The following is a 13,267-nucleotide window of genomic DNA, read 5'->3' on the forward strand; positions in this document are numbered from 1 at the left end:
CAGACCAGGTTTGGGGAGTGGCCAGACCTTCACATACGGCTGGACATCTGGCACTTCATGCGGAGGCTGGCCGTCGGATGTACCACTGACGCTCATCCCCTCTACCCCACCTTCATGGGCTGTCTCTCTGCCTGCATATTTGAGTGGGACGCAGGGGACCTCTCTCTGTGCGCGGGCAAGAAAGAGCAGCTCGGGCAGGAGGGTGTGCCAGCCTTGAGTGATCCCTGCGGTGGATGCCAGGATCACTAAGAATGAGCTGAGCCAGTACTGTCGCAGGAGGACACGCGGGGCGGGAGGCCACCATCAGCCTCATGCGCTGGGCCCGCTGCAGGAACTGGGAGGGGCAAACGGGAGAGACCTTATGGGGTGCCACTGCTGGACCAGGTGCGCATTGAACACATCTGGCGTGTGCAGCAACGCCACGTCAAGTGCATCCAGGACCTGCCTGGTGTGCATCTCTATACACAGACAGGCACCGTCAAGAAGGGGGTGTTGTCCTAACCAGGTATCGCTGTGCCAGAGGGTCCACATCTCTGGAATCTTTTCATTGCCACCTGAAAAGGTTCATTCCAGGTTGGTGTCACCCTTATGTATGATAAACACTTAGTATACAACTTCAGTATACTCTTTTATGAAAGCATTCATTAGATTGGAAAGCTAGACCTTTTAATGGACTATTAATATTTTATTGTTTTCTCAGGCACCAGTGCAAATGCACTGAATTTTCAGCTGTACCTCCTGGAAGGCCTGAACAGGTGGAACCAGGACCGGGGGACTGCGGCGGTGACCAGCAGGCCATCATCTCTGCTCACCTACTCCGGGGATGTGACCCAGTGTGTCAACAGCAGCAGCTTGAAGGTGTTTGGCCGGGCATTTGTGCCAAACTTCAGGCCACCCTCCAAATACACCGGTATGCTAATGTAATGATAACTGTCTACCTAGTATTTTTGGTTCGTTGGCTTTTAAGTGTTTAAACTGAAATTCAGTGAGACTTTTCATTCCCAGTGGCAAAAGCAAACTATGTACTTAACATGATACATGCCATTAACTTATTAATTATGTGTGCATGCTTGTTTATCTGTTCTTTTTCATAGGAGAGCTGCTTGGTGTTGACTATCTGTTAAGTCAGACTGGGCAGCCCTTACAGGTCAGCCCTCACTCAGAGGAGACGGGGAGGCATGCTGGAGGATGTGGACGGGGGCGAGGAAGAGGATGAGGGCTTCGAGGAAGACCAACCACCTGACCTCACGGTGTCAGGTCTCCTTGATGATCTTAGCGTCTCAACACAGCCTATCTGCTCCTCCCTGACTGCCTCCTCCATGCCTTCTGCCTCCTCCCTGGCTGCTCCCATCCAGCCTGCTGCCTCCACCATGGCTGCTCCCATCCAGCCTGCTGCCTCCTCCCTGGCTGCTCCCATCCAGCCTTCTGCCTCCTCCCTGGCTGCTCCCATCCAGCCTGCTGCCTCCTCACTGGCTGCTCCCATCCAGCCTGCTGCCTCCACCATGGCTGCTCCCATCCAGCCTGCTGCCTCCAACCTGGCTGCTCCCATCCAGCCTGCTGCCTCCACCCTGGCTGCTCCCATCCAGCCTGCTGCCTCCACCCTGGCTGCTCCCATCCAGCCTGCTGCTTCCTCACTGGCTGCTCCCATCCAGCCTGCTGCCTCCAACCTGGCTGCTCCCATCCAGCCTGCTGCCTCCTCACTGGCTGCTCCCATCCAGCCTGCTGCCTCCACCATGGCTGCTCCCATCCAGCCTGCTGCCTCCTCCCTGGCTGCTCCCATCCAGCCTTCTGCCTCCTCACTGGCTGCTCCCATCCAGCCTGCTGCCTCCTCCCTGCCTGCTGCCTCCACCCTGGCTGCGGAAGCATCTTGGGTATGTAAAAGCATATTTATTTGATAATAAATAACATCACTGTTACTTTGTTTTGTCCCAGCTTCACTGATCTCAAAATTCTCATCACTGTTTTTACCAGGCTGTGGATGAGTCCGGTGTGCCAGGCATGGACAGAGTGGACAGCTTGGCAGAATATCTAGTGGAGCTGCGCAACAAGCCCTCACTAGTCCTCACCAACCAGCAGGTCAGGGACTTTTATTGTCTTGTTTATTTCTCCTCTGTTCTCTGTCACACATGTCCACACTTGAATGTTTTTGTTTAATGTGCTGTTCTCTCTATGTTGTCTTTCTCAGGTGAGCGATATTGTCATTCTGTGGCAGAACCTGCTAGACTTTGACAAGCAGCAGATTGTCTTTTCTGCCAGACACCAGACCAGGCTGGTCACAGGGAGGTTCAGGACTCAAAAGAACAGGCAGGAGTTCACTCCAGGGGTGAGAGGAGTGTACGCATGCACTTACCACCACTGCCCCGCTTGCCCAATGTCCAAATTGCTGCCGCCTGGTGGAAAGCATCTTCATCCGGCTCTGTGCCATCCACCGCAGTCCCAAGAAGAGATCCAGATGGGACCTTATCCTGGAGGACTATAGGCGAATCAGGCAGCGCATTCTGGCCAATGGGGACGTTATGCAGCAGACCACCATGCAGCTGGTGGACGTGAGCCATACCACCCTGGTGAAGTGGCACAATAAGAGGGTGAAGAGGCAGGACATCGCAGTGGTGAAGCAGGGACTGGACCTGCCGCCTGTCTGTGGCGGCTGACCCTTCTCCTCAGTGCAAAATGCGCCTCTATCTGCACCCCCAACCCGGCCCAGCTCACCAGTACCTCCTGCCCAGCAGTACCGTGGGCCAAGCGCAGGTTAAGAGGAAGGCCGTATATGCATTTGCGACACCTGTGTCTGTGAGACCACGCACTCAGCGGCAGCTCTTCCCTGCTGCGCCTCCCCAGCTTCCACCTCCCACGTCAGCTCCACAGCTGGTGATGCTGGCTCCAATGAGTACACAGGTGCCTGTCCTGATGGCTGCCCCACAGGCCCGGGGTTTCAGCCTAATATCAGCTCCTCCTGCTCCTCCTGCTCCAGTCCGAAAACTGACCCGCAAAGTATTGCACAACACGTGCAAGAAATGCGGGCAGTTCAGGACAGCTGAGACAGGACACAGCCAGTACAAAGGGACTGTGTACTGCCCTTCAGTTGAGACTGTCCCCAAAGAACAGTGGCTGGAGAACATAAAAAAAAATGATAACATTTATAATAATTTTATAATATCCCTGTTCATGATATATTTATAATACTTTTAATATTGTTACCCCACAATAAAAGTTTGGTTAAATAAAAAAAACATGCTTCACTGTTTTTTGTGTGTTATGATTAGTTTCTGCTAATTACAGCGCTGGGTATATATTGTAGGCAAATGTGAAAAAAGCTGTTGTAAGGATGCTTTAAAAAAATAATGGCATGATTTTACTTTTAATTTTTAGATGTAAAACCAAATTTATATTTATTGTGACCTATATTTGGATAAAAACAACAACTATTTGCTTTAAATAGCTGCATAGTTTATTTAAGGTATTTGACAAGTAGGCTTCTTCATTACATTGAAATTAATGTCATTAATTTGTCAATGTATTCTATATAAACATGCACTCACAAATATTATCACTAGATTATATTATATGAGTAAATAATGGATAATAGATCAAAACGAAGCCTTTATGTAAGATGTAGGGAAGAACTTCACAAGAATGATTTATTTGCATTTATAATTTATTGTATTTATACCCCAGCCCAGCTTTATAACTGAGGGATACCCCCAATTCTGGGATTGATTTCCAAATAAGGCAATAAACTGTTTTTAACCTGGATAACAGGACTAAAATAAAGAAACTGATGGAATATCTGCCCTGTATTGGACTATATAACAAAATACAAAATAACTGCTCCTTTTAACAAACAGTAGAGGGCAGTACAACGTCTAGACTGGTGGTAGACTTAAAGTTCCACAGTTTGACGGTTCGAATCCCACCCGCGGCTTGCCCAAACAATTTAAAAACATCAAAAAAATTCTTTAAGTGTTCATGGGGGGCTGAAATACCTTCATGCCTTCAATTCTTTCCTTTTTTCTTCTTTTCTTCTCTTTTTCCCTCTTTTCTTCTTTCCTTTTTTCTTCCCCCTTTTTCCCCCCTCCTTTTCCTTTCTTCCCCCCCTCTGACAGACTATTGTTCCCCAGCTTTGGCGCAGTTGGGAGAGCATTAGTCTGTCATATTTCGAGATATTTTCTTTTCTGCCTGACGGGCACCACTTTTCACTCTTTTGAGCCGAAATAGCTCAGTTGGGAGAGCGTTAGACTGAAGATCTAAAGGTCCCTGGTTCGATCCCGGGTTTCGGCAGCATTGAACTAGTGTTTTGGGGACACATGGTTAGAAATGCTGTTCGGGTTTGTCACCAAATTCCCTATGAAGATCCCGGGTTTCGGCAGCATTGAACTAGTGTTTTGGGGACACATGGTTAGAAATGCTGGTCGGGTTTGTCACCAAATTCCCTATGAAGTTCCGTTGGAACCCATTTGTTTACTAAATGGATGACTGGACGGAGACACTGTCCACAGGGAGTTCATGATGGAACTTTGCGGCAGTGGTTCGTCCCGGTGTGGAAGGACCTTCGAACAGCTCTGCTAGGCCGTTTCTGTCTCTCTGTGCAATAACAGGTCACGTTTTGTGTTTTCCCGCAAACATGCCCCTGATGGTATGTTGAGAGTTGCTGACTTCTCAAACGTCTGTCATATTTCGAGATATTTTCTTTTCTACCTGACGGGCACCACTTTTCGTTCTTTTGAGCCGAAATAGCTCAGTTGGGAGAGCGTTAGACTGAAGATCTAAAGGTCCCTGGTTCAATCCGGGTTTCGGCAGCGTTGAACTAGTGTTTTGGGGACACATGGTTAGAAATGCTGGTGGGTTTGTCACCAAATTCCCTATGAAGATCCCGGGTTTTCGCAGCATTGAACTAGTGTTTTGGGGACACATGGTTAGAAATGCTGGTCGGGTTTGTCACCAAATTCCCTATGAAGATCCCGGGTTTCGGCAGCATTGAACTAGTGTTTTGGGGACACATGGTTAGAAATGCTGGTCGGGTTTGTCACCAAATTCCCCATGAAGATCCCGGGTTTCGGCAGCATTGAACTAGTGTTTTGGGGACACATGGTTAGAAATGCTGTTCGGGTTTGTCACCAAATTCCCTATGAAGATCCCGGGTTTCGGCAGCATTGAACTAGTGTTTTGGGGACACATGGTTAGAAATGCTGGTCGGGTTTGTCACCAAATTCCCTGTGAAGTTTCGTTGGAACCCATTTGTTTACTAAATGGATGACTGGACGGAGACACTGTCCACAGGGAGTTCTTGATGGAAATTTGTGGCAGTGGTTCATCCCGGTTGGAAGGACCTTCGAGTAGCTCTTGCGGGCCGTTTCTGTCTCTCTCTGCAGCAACAGTTGAAGTTTTTTCTTTTCCCGCAAACATGTCCCTAATGCTATGTTGAAAGTTGCTGACTTCTGAAATGTCTGTCATTTTTTCAAGACGTTTTGATTTCTGCCTGACGGGTACCACTTTTTATTCTTTTGAGCCGAAATAGCTCAGTTGGGAGAGCATTAGTCTGTCATATTTCGAGATATTTTCTTTTCTGCCTGACGGGCACCACTTTTCACTCTTTTGAGCCGAAATAGCTCAGTTGGGAGAGCGTTAGACTGAAGATCTAAAGGTCCCTGGTTCAATCCCGGGTTTCGGCAGCGTTGAACTAGTGTTTTGGGGACACATGGTTAGAAATGCTGGTCGGGTTTGTCACCAAATTCCCTATGAAGATCCGGGTTTCGGCAGCATTGAACTAGTGTTTTGGGGACACATGGTTAGAAATGCTGGTCGGGTTTGTCACCAAATTCCCTATGAAGATCCCAGGTTTCGGCAGCATTGAACTAGTGTTTTGGGGACACATGGTTAGAAATGCTGGTCGGGTTTGTCACCAAATTCCCATGAAGATCCCGGGTTTCGGCAGCATTGAACTAGTGTTTTGGGGACACATGGTTAGAAATGCTGGTCGGGTTTGTCACCAAATTCCCTATGAAGATCCCGGGTTTCGGCAGCATTGAACTAGTGTTTTGGGGACACATGGTTAGAAATGCTGGTCGGGTTTGTCACCAAATTCCCTGTGAAGTTTCGTTGGAACCCATTTGTTTACTAAATGGATGACTGGACGGAGACACTGTCCACAGGGAGTTCTTGATGGAAATTTGTGGCAGTGGTTCATCCCGGTGTGGAAGGACCTTCGAGTAGCTCTGCTGGGCCGTTTCTGTCTCTCTCTGCAGCAACAGTTGAAGTTTTTTCTTTTCCCGCAAACATGTCCCTAATGCTATGTTGAAAGTTGCTGACTTCTGAAATGTCTGTCATTTTTTCAAGACGTTTTGATTTCTGCCTGACGGGTACCACTTTTTATTCTTTTGAGCCGAAATAGCTCAGTTGGGAGAGCATTAGTCTGTCATATTTCGAGATATTTTCTTTTCTGCCTGACGGGCACCACTTTTCACTCTTTTGAGCTGAAATTGCTCAGTTGGGAGACCGTTAGACTGAAGATCTAAAGGTCCCTGGTTCGATCCCGGGTTTCGGCAGCATTGAACTAGTGTTTTGGGGACACATGGTTAGAAATGCTGTTCGGGTTTGTCACCAAATTCCCTATGAAGATCCCGGGTTTCGGCAGCATTGAACTAGTGTTTTGGGGACACATGGTTAGAAATGCTGGTCGGGTTTGTCACCAAATTCCCTATGAAGTTCCGTTGGAACCCATTTGTTTACTAAATGGATGACTGGACGGAGACACTGTCCACAGGGAGTTCATGATGGAACTTTGCGGCAGTGGTTCGTCCCGGTGTGGAAGGACCTTCGAACAGCTCTGCTAGGCCGTTTCTGTCTCTCTGTGCAATAACAGGTCACGTTTTGTGTTTTCCCGCAAACATGCCCCTGATGGTATGTTGAGAGTTGCTGACTTCTCAAACGTCTGTCATATTTCGAGATATTTTCTTTTCTACCTGACGGGCACCACTTTTCATTCTTTTGAGCCGAAATAGCTCAGTTGGGAGAGCGTTAGACTGAAGATCTAAAGGTCCCTGGTTCAATCCCGGGTTTCGGCAGCGTTGAACTAGTGTTTTGGGGACACATGGTTAGAAATGCTGTTCGGGTTTGTCACCAAATTCCCTATGAAGATCCCGGGTTTCGGCAGCAATAAACTAGTGTTTTGGGGACACATGGTTAGAAATGCTGGTCGGGTATGTCACCAAATTCCCTATGAAGTTCCGTTGGAACCCATTTGTTTACTAAATGGATGACTGGACGGAGACACTGTCCACAGGGAGTTCATGATGGAACTTTGCGGCAGTGGTTCGTCCCGGTGTGGAAGGACCTTCGAACAGCTCTGCTAGGCCGTTTCAGTCTCTCTGTGCAATAACAGGTCACGTTTTGTGTTTTCCCGCAAACATGCCCCTGATGGTATGTTGAAAGTTGCTGACTTCTCAAACGTCTGTCATATTTCGAGATATTTTCTTTTCTACCTGACGGGCACCACTTTTCCTTCTCTTGAGCCGAAATAGCTCAGTTAGGAGAGCGTTAGACTGAAGATCTAAAGGTCCCTGGTTCGATCCCGGGTTTCGGCAGCATTGAACTAGAATTTTGGGGACACATGGTTAGAAATGCTGGTCGGGTTTGTCACCAAACTCCCTATGAAGATCCCAGGTTTCGGCAGCATTGAACTAGTGTTTTGGGGACACATGGTTAGAAATACTGGTCGGGTTTGTCACCAAATTCCTAGTGAAGTTCCGTTGGAACCCATTTGTTTACTAAATGGATGACTGGACGGAGACACTGTCCACAGCGAGTTCAAGATGGAACTTTGCGGCAGTGGTTCGTCCCGGTGTGGAAGGACCTTCCAGCTGCTCTGCTAGGCCGTTTCTGTCTCTCTGTGCAATAACAGGTCACGTTTTGTGTTTTCCCGCAAACATGCCCCTGATGGTATGTTGAAAATTGCTGACTTCTCAAACGTCTGTCATATTTCGAGATATTTTCTTTTCTGCCTGACGGGCACGACTTTGCATTCTTTTGAGCCGAAATAGCTCAGTTGGGAGAGTGTTAGACTGAAGATCTAAAGGTCCCTGGTTTGATCCCGGGTTTCGGCAGTATTGAACTAGTGTTTTGGGGACACATGGTTAGAAATGCTGGTCGGGTTTTTCACCAAATTCCCTATGAAGATCCCGGGTTTCGGCAGCATTGAACTAGTGAAGATCTAAAGGTTCCTGGTCCGATCCCGGCTTTCGGTAGCATTGAACTAGTGTTTTGGGGACGCATGGTTAGAAATGCTGTTCGGGTTTGTCACCAAATTCCTTATGAAGATCCCGGTTTCGGCAGCGTTGAACTAGTGTTTTGGGGACACATGGTTAGAAATGCTGGTCGGGTTTGTCACCAAATTCCCTATGAAGATCCCGGGTTTCGGCAGCATTGAACTAGTGTTTTGGGGACACATGGTTAGAAATGCTGGTCGGGTTTGTCACCAAATTCCCTATGAAGATCCCAGGTTTCGCAGCATTGAACTAGTGTTTTGGGGCACATGGTTAGAAATGCTGGTCGGGTTTGTCACAAAATCAAAAAATCCCCATGAAGATCCCGGTTTCGCAGCATTGAACTAGTGTTTTGGGGACACATGGTTAGAAATGCTGTTCGGGTTTGTCACCAAATTCCCTATGAAGATCCCGGGTTTCGGCAGCATTGAACTAGTGTTTTGGGGACACATGGTTAGAAATGCTGGTCGGGTTTGTCACCAAATTCCCTGTGAAGTTTCGTTGGAACCCATTTGTTTACTAAATGGATGACTGGACGGAGACACTGTCCACAGGGAGTTCTTGATGGAAATTTGTGGCAGTGGTTCATCCCGGTGTGGAAGGACCTTCGAGTAGCTCTGCTGGGCCGTTTCTGTCTCTCTCTGCAGCAACAGTTGAAGTTTTTTCTTTTCCCGCAAACATGTCCCTAATGCTATGTTGAAAGTTGCTGACTTCTGAAATGTCTGTCATTTTTCAAGACGTTTTGATTTCTGCCTGGACGGTACCACTTTTTATTCTTTTGGCCGAAATAGCTCAGTTGGGAGAGCATTAGTCTGTCATATTTCGAGATATTTTCTTTTTTTCTGCCTGACGGGCACCACTTTTCACTCTTTTGAGCTGAAATTGCTCAGTTGGGGAGACCGTTAGACTGAAGATCTAAAGGTCCCTGGTTCAATCCCGGGTTTCGGCAGCATTGAACTAGTGTTTTGGGGACACATGGTTAGAAATGCTGGTCGGGTTTGTCACCAAATTCCCTATGAAGATCCCGGGTTTCGGCAGCATTGAACTAGTGTTTTGGGGACACATGGTTAGAAATGCTGGTCGGGTTTGTCACCAAATTCCCTATGAAGTTCCGTTGGAACCCATTTGTTTACTAAATGGATGACTGGACGGAGACACTGTCCACAGGGAGTTCATGATGGAACTTTGCGGCAGTGGTTCGTCCCGGTGTGGAAGGACCTTCGAACAGCTCTGCTAGGCCGTTTCTGTCTCTCTGTGCAATAACAGGTCACGTTTTGTGTTTTCCCGCAAACATGCCCCTGATGGTATGTTGAGAGTTGCTGACTTCTCAAACGTCTGTCATATTTCGAGATATTTTCTTTTCTACCTGACGGGCACCACTTTTCATTCTTTTGAGCCGAAATAGCTCAGTTGGGAGAGCGTTAGACTGAAGATCTAAAGGTCCCTGGTTCAATCCCGGGTTTCGGCAGCGTTGAACTAGTGTTTTGGGGACACATGGTTAGAAATGCTGTTCGGGTTTGTCACCAAATTCCCTATGAAGATCCCGGGTTTCGGCAGCATTGAACTAGTGTTTTGGGGACACATGGTTAGAAATGCTGGTCGGGTTTGTCACCAAATTCCCTATGAAGATCCCGGGTTTCGGCAGCATTGAACTAGTGTTTTGGGGACACATGGTTAGAAATGCTGGTCGGGTTTGTCACCAAATTCCCTATGAAGTTCCTTTGGAACCCATTTGTTTACTAAATGGATGACTGGACGGAGACACTGTCCACAGGGAGTTCAAGATGGAACTTTGCGGCAGTGGTTCGTCCCGGTGTGGAAGGACCTTCAAGCAGCTCTGCTAGGCCGTTTCTGTCTCTCTGTGCAATAACAGGTCACGTTTTGTGTTTTCCCGCAAACATGCCACTGATGGTATGTTGAAAATTGCTGACTTCTCAAACGTCTGTCATATTTCGAGATATTTTCTTTTCTGCCTGACGGGCACGACTTTGCATTCTTTTGAGCCGAAATAGCTCAGTTGGGAGAGTGTTAGACTGAAGATCTAAAGGTCCCTGGTTTGATCCCGGGTTTCGGCAGTATTGAACTAGTGTTTTGGGGACACATGGTTAGAAATGCTGGTCGGGTTTTTCACCAAATTCCCTATGAAGATCCCGGGTTTCGGCAGCATTGAACTAGTGAAGATCTAAAGGTTCCTGGTCCGATCCCGGCTTTCGGTAGCATTGAACTAGTGTTTTGGGGACGCATGGTTAGAAATGCTGTTCGGGTTTGTCACCAAATTCCTTATGAAGATCCCGGGTTTCCGCAGCATTGAACTAGTGTTTTGGGGACACATGGTTAGAAATACTGGTCGGGTTTGTCACCAAATTCCCTATGAAGATCCCGGGTTTCGGCAGCATTGAACTAGTGTTTTGGGGACACATGGTTAGAAATGCTGGTCGGGTTTGTCACCAAATTCCCTATGAAGTTCCTTTGGAACCCATTTGTTTACTAAATGGATGACTGGACGGAGACACTGTCCACAGGGAGTTCAAGATGGAACTTTGCGGCAGTGGTTCGTCCCGGTGTGGAAGGACCTTCAAGCAGCTCTGCTAGGCCGTTTCTGTCTCTCTGTGCAATAACAGGTCACGTTTTGTGTTTTCCCGCAAACATGCCCCTGATGGTATGTTGAGAGTTGCTGACTTCTCAAACGTCTGTCATATTTCGAGATATTTTCTTTTCTACCTGACGGGTACCACTTGTCATTCTTTTGAGCTGAAATAGCTCAGTTGGGAGAGCGTTAGACTGAAGATCTAAAGGTCCCTGGTTCAATCCCGTGTTTCGGCAGCGTTGAACTAGTGTTTTGGGGACACATGGTTAGAAATGCTGTTCGGGTTTGTCACCAAATTCCCTATGAAGATCCCGGGTTTCGGCAGCATTGAACTAGTGTTTTGGGGACACATGGTTAGAAATGCTGGTCGGGTTTGTCACCAAATTCCCTATGAAGTTCCTTTGGAACCCATTTGTTTACTAAATGGATGACTGGACGGAGACACTGTCCACAGGGAGTTCAAGATGGAACTTTGCGGCAGTGGTTCGTCCCGGTGTGGAAGGACCTTCAAGCAGCTCTGCTAGGCCGTTTCTGTCTCTCTGTGCAATAACAGGTCACGTTTTGTGTTTTCCCGCAAACATGCCCCTGATGGTATGTTGAGAGTTGCTGACTTCTCAAACGTCTGTCATATTTCGAGATATTTTCTTTTCTACCTGACGGGTACCACTTTTCATTCTTTTGAGCTGAAATAGCTCAGTTGGGAGAGCGTTAGACTGAAGATCTAAAGGTCCCTGGTTCAATCCCGGGTTTCGGCAGCATTGAACTAGTGTTTTGGGGACACATGGTTAGAAATGCTGGTCGGGTTTGTCACCAAATTCCCTATGAAGTTCCGTTGGAACCCATTTGTTTACTAAATGGATGACTGGACGGAGACACTGTCCACAGGGAGTTCATGATGGAACTTTGCGGCAGTGGTTCGTCCCAGTGTGGAAGGACCTTGAAGCAGCTCTGCTAGGCCGTTTCTGTCTCTCTGTGCAATAACAGGTCACGTTTTGTGTTTTCCCGCAAACATGCCCCTGATGGTATGTTGAAAGTTGCTGACTTCTCAAACGTCTGTCATATTTCGAGATATTTTCTTTTCTGCCTGACGGGCACCACTTTTCATTCTTTTGAGCTGAAATAGCTCAGTTGGGAGAGCATTAGACTGAAGATCTAAAGGTCTCTGGTTCAATCCCGGGTTTCGGCAGCGTTGAACTATTATTTTGGGGACACATGGTTAGAAATGCTGTTCGGGTTTGTCACCAAATTCCCTATGAAGATCCCAGGTTTCGGCAGCATTGAACTAGTGTTTTGGGGACACATGGTTAGAAATGCTGGTCGAGTTTGTCACCAAATTCCCTGTGAAGTTTCGTTGGAACCCATTTGTTTACTAAATGGATGACTGGACGGAGACACTGTCCACAGGGAGTTCTTGATGGAAATTTGTGGCAGTGTTTCATCCCGGTGTGGAAGGACCTTTGAGTAGCTCTGCTGGGCCGTTTCTGTCTCTCTCTGCAGCAACAGTTGAAGTTTTTTCTTTTCCCGCAAACATGTCCCTAATGCTATGTTGAAAATTGCTGACTTCTCAAACGTCTGTCATATTTCGAGATATTTTCTTTTCTGCCTGACGGGCACGACTTTGCATTCTTTTGAGCCGAAATAGCTCAGTTGGGAGAGTGTTAGACTGAAGATCTAAAGGTCCCTGGTTTGATCCCGGGTTTCGGCAGCATTGAACTAGTGTTTTGGGGACACATGGTTAGAAATGCTGGTCGGTTTTTTCACCAAATTCCCTATGAAGATCCCGGGTTTCGGCAGCATTGAACTAGTGAAGATCTAAAGGTTCCTGGTCCGATCCCGGCTTTCGGTAGCATTGAACTAGTGTTTTGGGGACGCATGGTTAGAAATGCTGTTCGGGTTTGTCACCAAATTCCTTATGAAGATCCCGGGTTTCCGCAGCATTGAACTAGTGTTTTGGGGACACATGGTTAGAAATGCTGGTCGGGTTTGTCACCAAATTCCCTATGAAGATCCCGGGTTTCGGCAGCATTGAACTAGTGTTTTGGGGACACATGGTTAGAAATGCTGGTCGGGTTTGTCACCAAATTCCCTATGAAGTTCCGTTGGAACCCATTTGTTTACTAAATGGATGACTGGACGGAGACACTGTCCACAGGGAGTTCATGATGGAACTTTGCGGCAGTGGTTCGTCCCAGTGTGGAAGGACCTTGAAGCAGCTCTGTTAGGCCGTTTCTGTCTCTCTGTGCAATAACAGGTCACGTTTTTTCTTTTCCCGCAAACATGTCCCTAATGCTATGTTGAAAGTTGCTGACTTCTGAAATGTCTGTCATTTTTTCAAGACGTTTTGATTTCTGCCTGACGGGTACCACTTTTTATTCTTTTGAGCCGAAATAGCTCAGTTGGGAGAGCATTAGTCTGTCATATT

At 47.4% G+C, this 13,267-nt stretch overlaps 1 protein-coding gene, 1 long non-coding RNA gene and 11 other non-coding genes across 13 annotated transcripts; all 13 read left to right on the forward strand.

Moving 5' to 3' along the window:
* The first annotated feature begins 487 nt into the window (after window positions 1–487).
* LOC120566291 lies at window positions 488–1,156 on the forward strand. The gene is made up of 3 exons (XR_005640368.1): window positions 488–573; window positions 701–910; window positions 1,095–1,156. It is a non-coding gene; the product is annotated as an uncharacterized LOC120566291 (long non-coding RNA).
* A 22-nt stretch (window positions 1,157–1,178) lies between these two features.
* Window positions 1,179–2,651, forward strand: LOC120567386 (bile salt-activated lipase-like). The gene is made up of 4 exons (XM_039814343.1): window positions 1,179–1,871; window positions 1,972–2,076; window positions 2,186–2,334; window positions 2,435–2,651. Exons 1-4 carry the CDS (start codon window positions 1,179–1,181, stop codon window positions 2,649–2,651), a joined length of 1,164 nt encoding a protein of 387 aa, XP_039670277.1.
* Window positions 2,652–4,205: 1,554 nt separating this feature from the next.
* Window positions 4,206–4,278, forward strand: trnaf-gaa. Its single transcript has one exon. It is a non-coding gene; the product is annotated as a tRNA-Phe (tRNA).
* A 1,318-nt stretch (window positions 4,279–5,596) lies between these two features.
* On the forward strand, window positions 5,597–5,669 carry trnaf-gaa. Its single transcript has one exon. It is a non-coding gene; the product is annotated as a tRNA-Phe (tRNA).
* A 709-nt stretch (window positions 5,670–6,378) lies between these two features.
* trnad-guc lies at window positions 6,379–6,542 on the forward strand. The gene is made up of 2 exons: window positions 6,379–6,415; window positions 6,507–6,542. It is a non-coding gene; the product is annotated as a tRNA-Asp (tRNA).
* Window positions 6,543–6,988: 446 nt separating this feature from the next.
* Window positions 6,989–7,061, forward strand: trnaf-gaa. Its single transcript has one exon. It is a non-coding gene; the product is annotated as a tRNA-Phe (tRNA).
* Window positions 7,062–7,507: 446 nt separating this feature from the next.
* trnaf-gaa lies at window positions 7,508–7,580 on the forward strand. The gene has a single exon. It is a non-coding gene; the product is annotated as a tRNA-Phe (tRNA).
* Window positions 7,581–8,026: 446 nt separating this feature from the next.
* Window positions 8,027–8,099, forward strand: trnaf-gaa. Its single transcript has one exon. It is a non-coding gene; the product is annotated as a tRNA-Phe (tRNA).
* A 940-nt stretch (window positions 8,100–9,039) lies between these two features.
* Window positions 9,040–9,207, forward strand: trnad-guc. Its single transcript has 2 exons — window positions 9,040–9,076; window positions 9,172–9,207. It is a non-coding gene; the product is annotated as a tRNA-Asp (tRNA).
* A 446-nt stretch (window positions 9,208–9,653) lies between these two features.
* On the forward strand, window positions 9,654–9,726 carry trnaf-gaa. Its single transcript has one exon. It is a non-coding gene; the product is annotated as a tRNA-Phe (tRNA).
* Window positions 9,727–10,260: 534 nt separating this feature from the next.
* Window positions 10,261–10,333, forward strand: trnaf-gaa. Its single transcript has one exon. It is a non-coding gene; the product is annotated as a tRNA-Phe (tRNA).
* Window positions 10,334–11,527: 1,194 nt separating this feature from the next.
* trnaf-gaa lies at window positions 11,528–11,600 on the forward strand. The gene has a single exon. It is a non-coding gene; the product is annotated as a tRNA-Phe (tRNA).
* An 877-nt stretch (window positions 11,601–12,477) lies between these two features.
* On the forward strand, window positions 12,478–12,550 carry trnaf-gaa. Its single transcript has one exon. It is a non-coding gene; the product is annotated as a tRNA-Phe (tRNA).
* The last annotated feature ends 717 nt before the right edge of the window (window positions 12,551–13,267 follow it).

The sequence above is a fragment of the Perca fluviatilis genome, chromosome 10, assembly GCF_010015445.1.
Source record: "Perca fluviatilis chromosome 10, GENO_Pfluv_1.0, whole genome shotgun sequence".
NCBI classification, from domain to species: Eukaryota; Metazoa; Chordata; class Actinopteri; order Perciformes; family Percidae; genus Perca; species Perca fluviatilis.

What these genes read in the sequence shown, in the direction of transcription:
- LOC120567386 (XM_039814343.1), top strand. Translation starts at nt 1,179, where the DNA reads ATGCTGGAGGATGTGGACGGGGGCGAGGAAGAGGATGAGGGCTTCGAG. An exon ending in TGGCTGCGGAAGCATCTTGG is followed by an intron (nt 1,872 to 1,971) that starts GTATGTAAAAGC and finishes TGTTTTTACCAG; the next exon opens with GCTGTGGATGAGTCCGGTGT. An exon ending in ACTCCAGGGGTGAGAGGAGT is followed by an intron (nt 2,335 to 2,434) that starts GTACGCATGCAC and finishes CATCCACCGCAG; the next exon opens with TCCCAAGAAGAGATCCAGAT.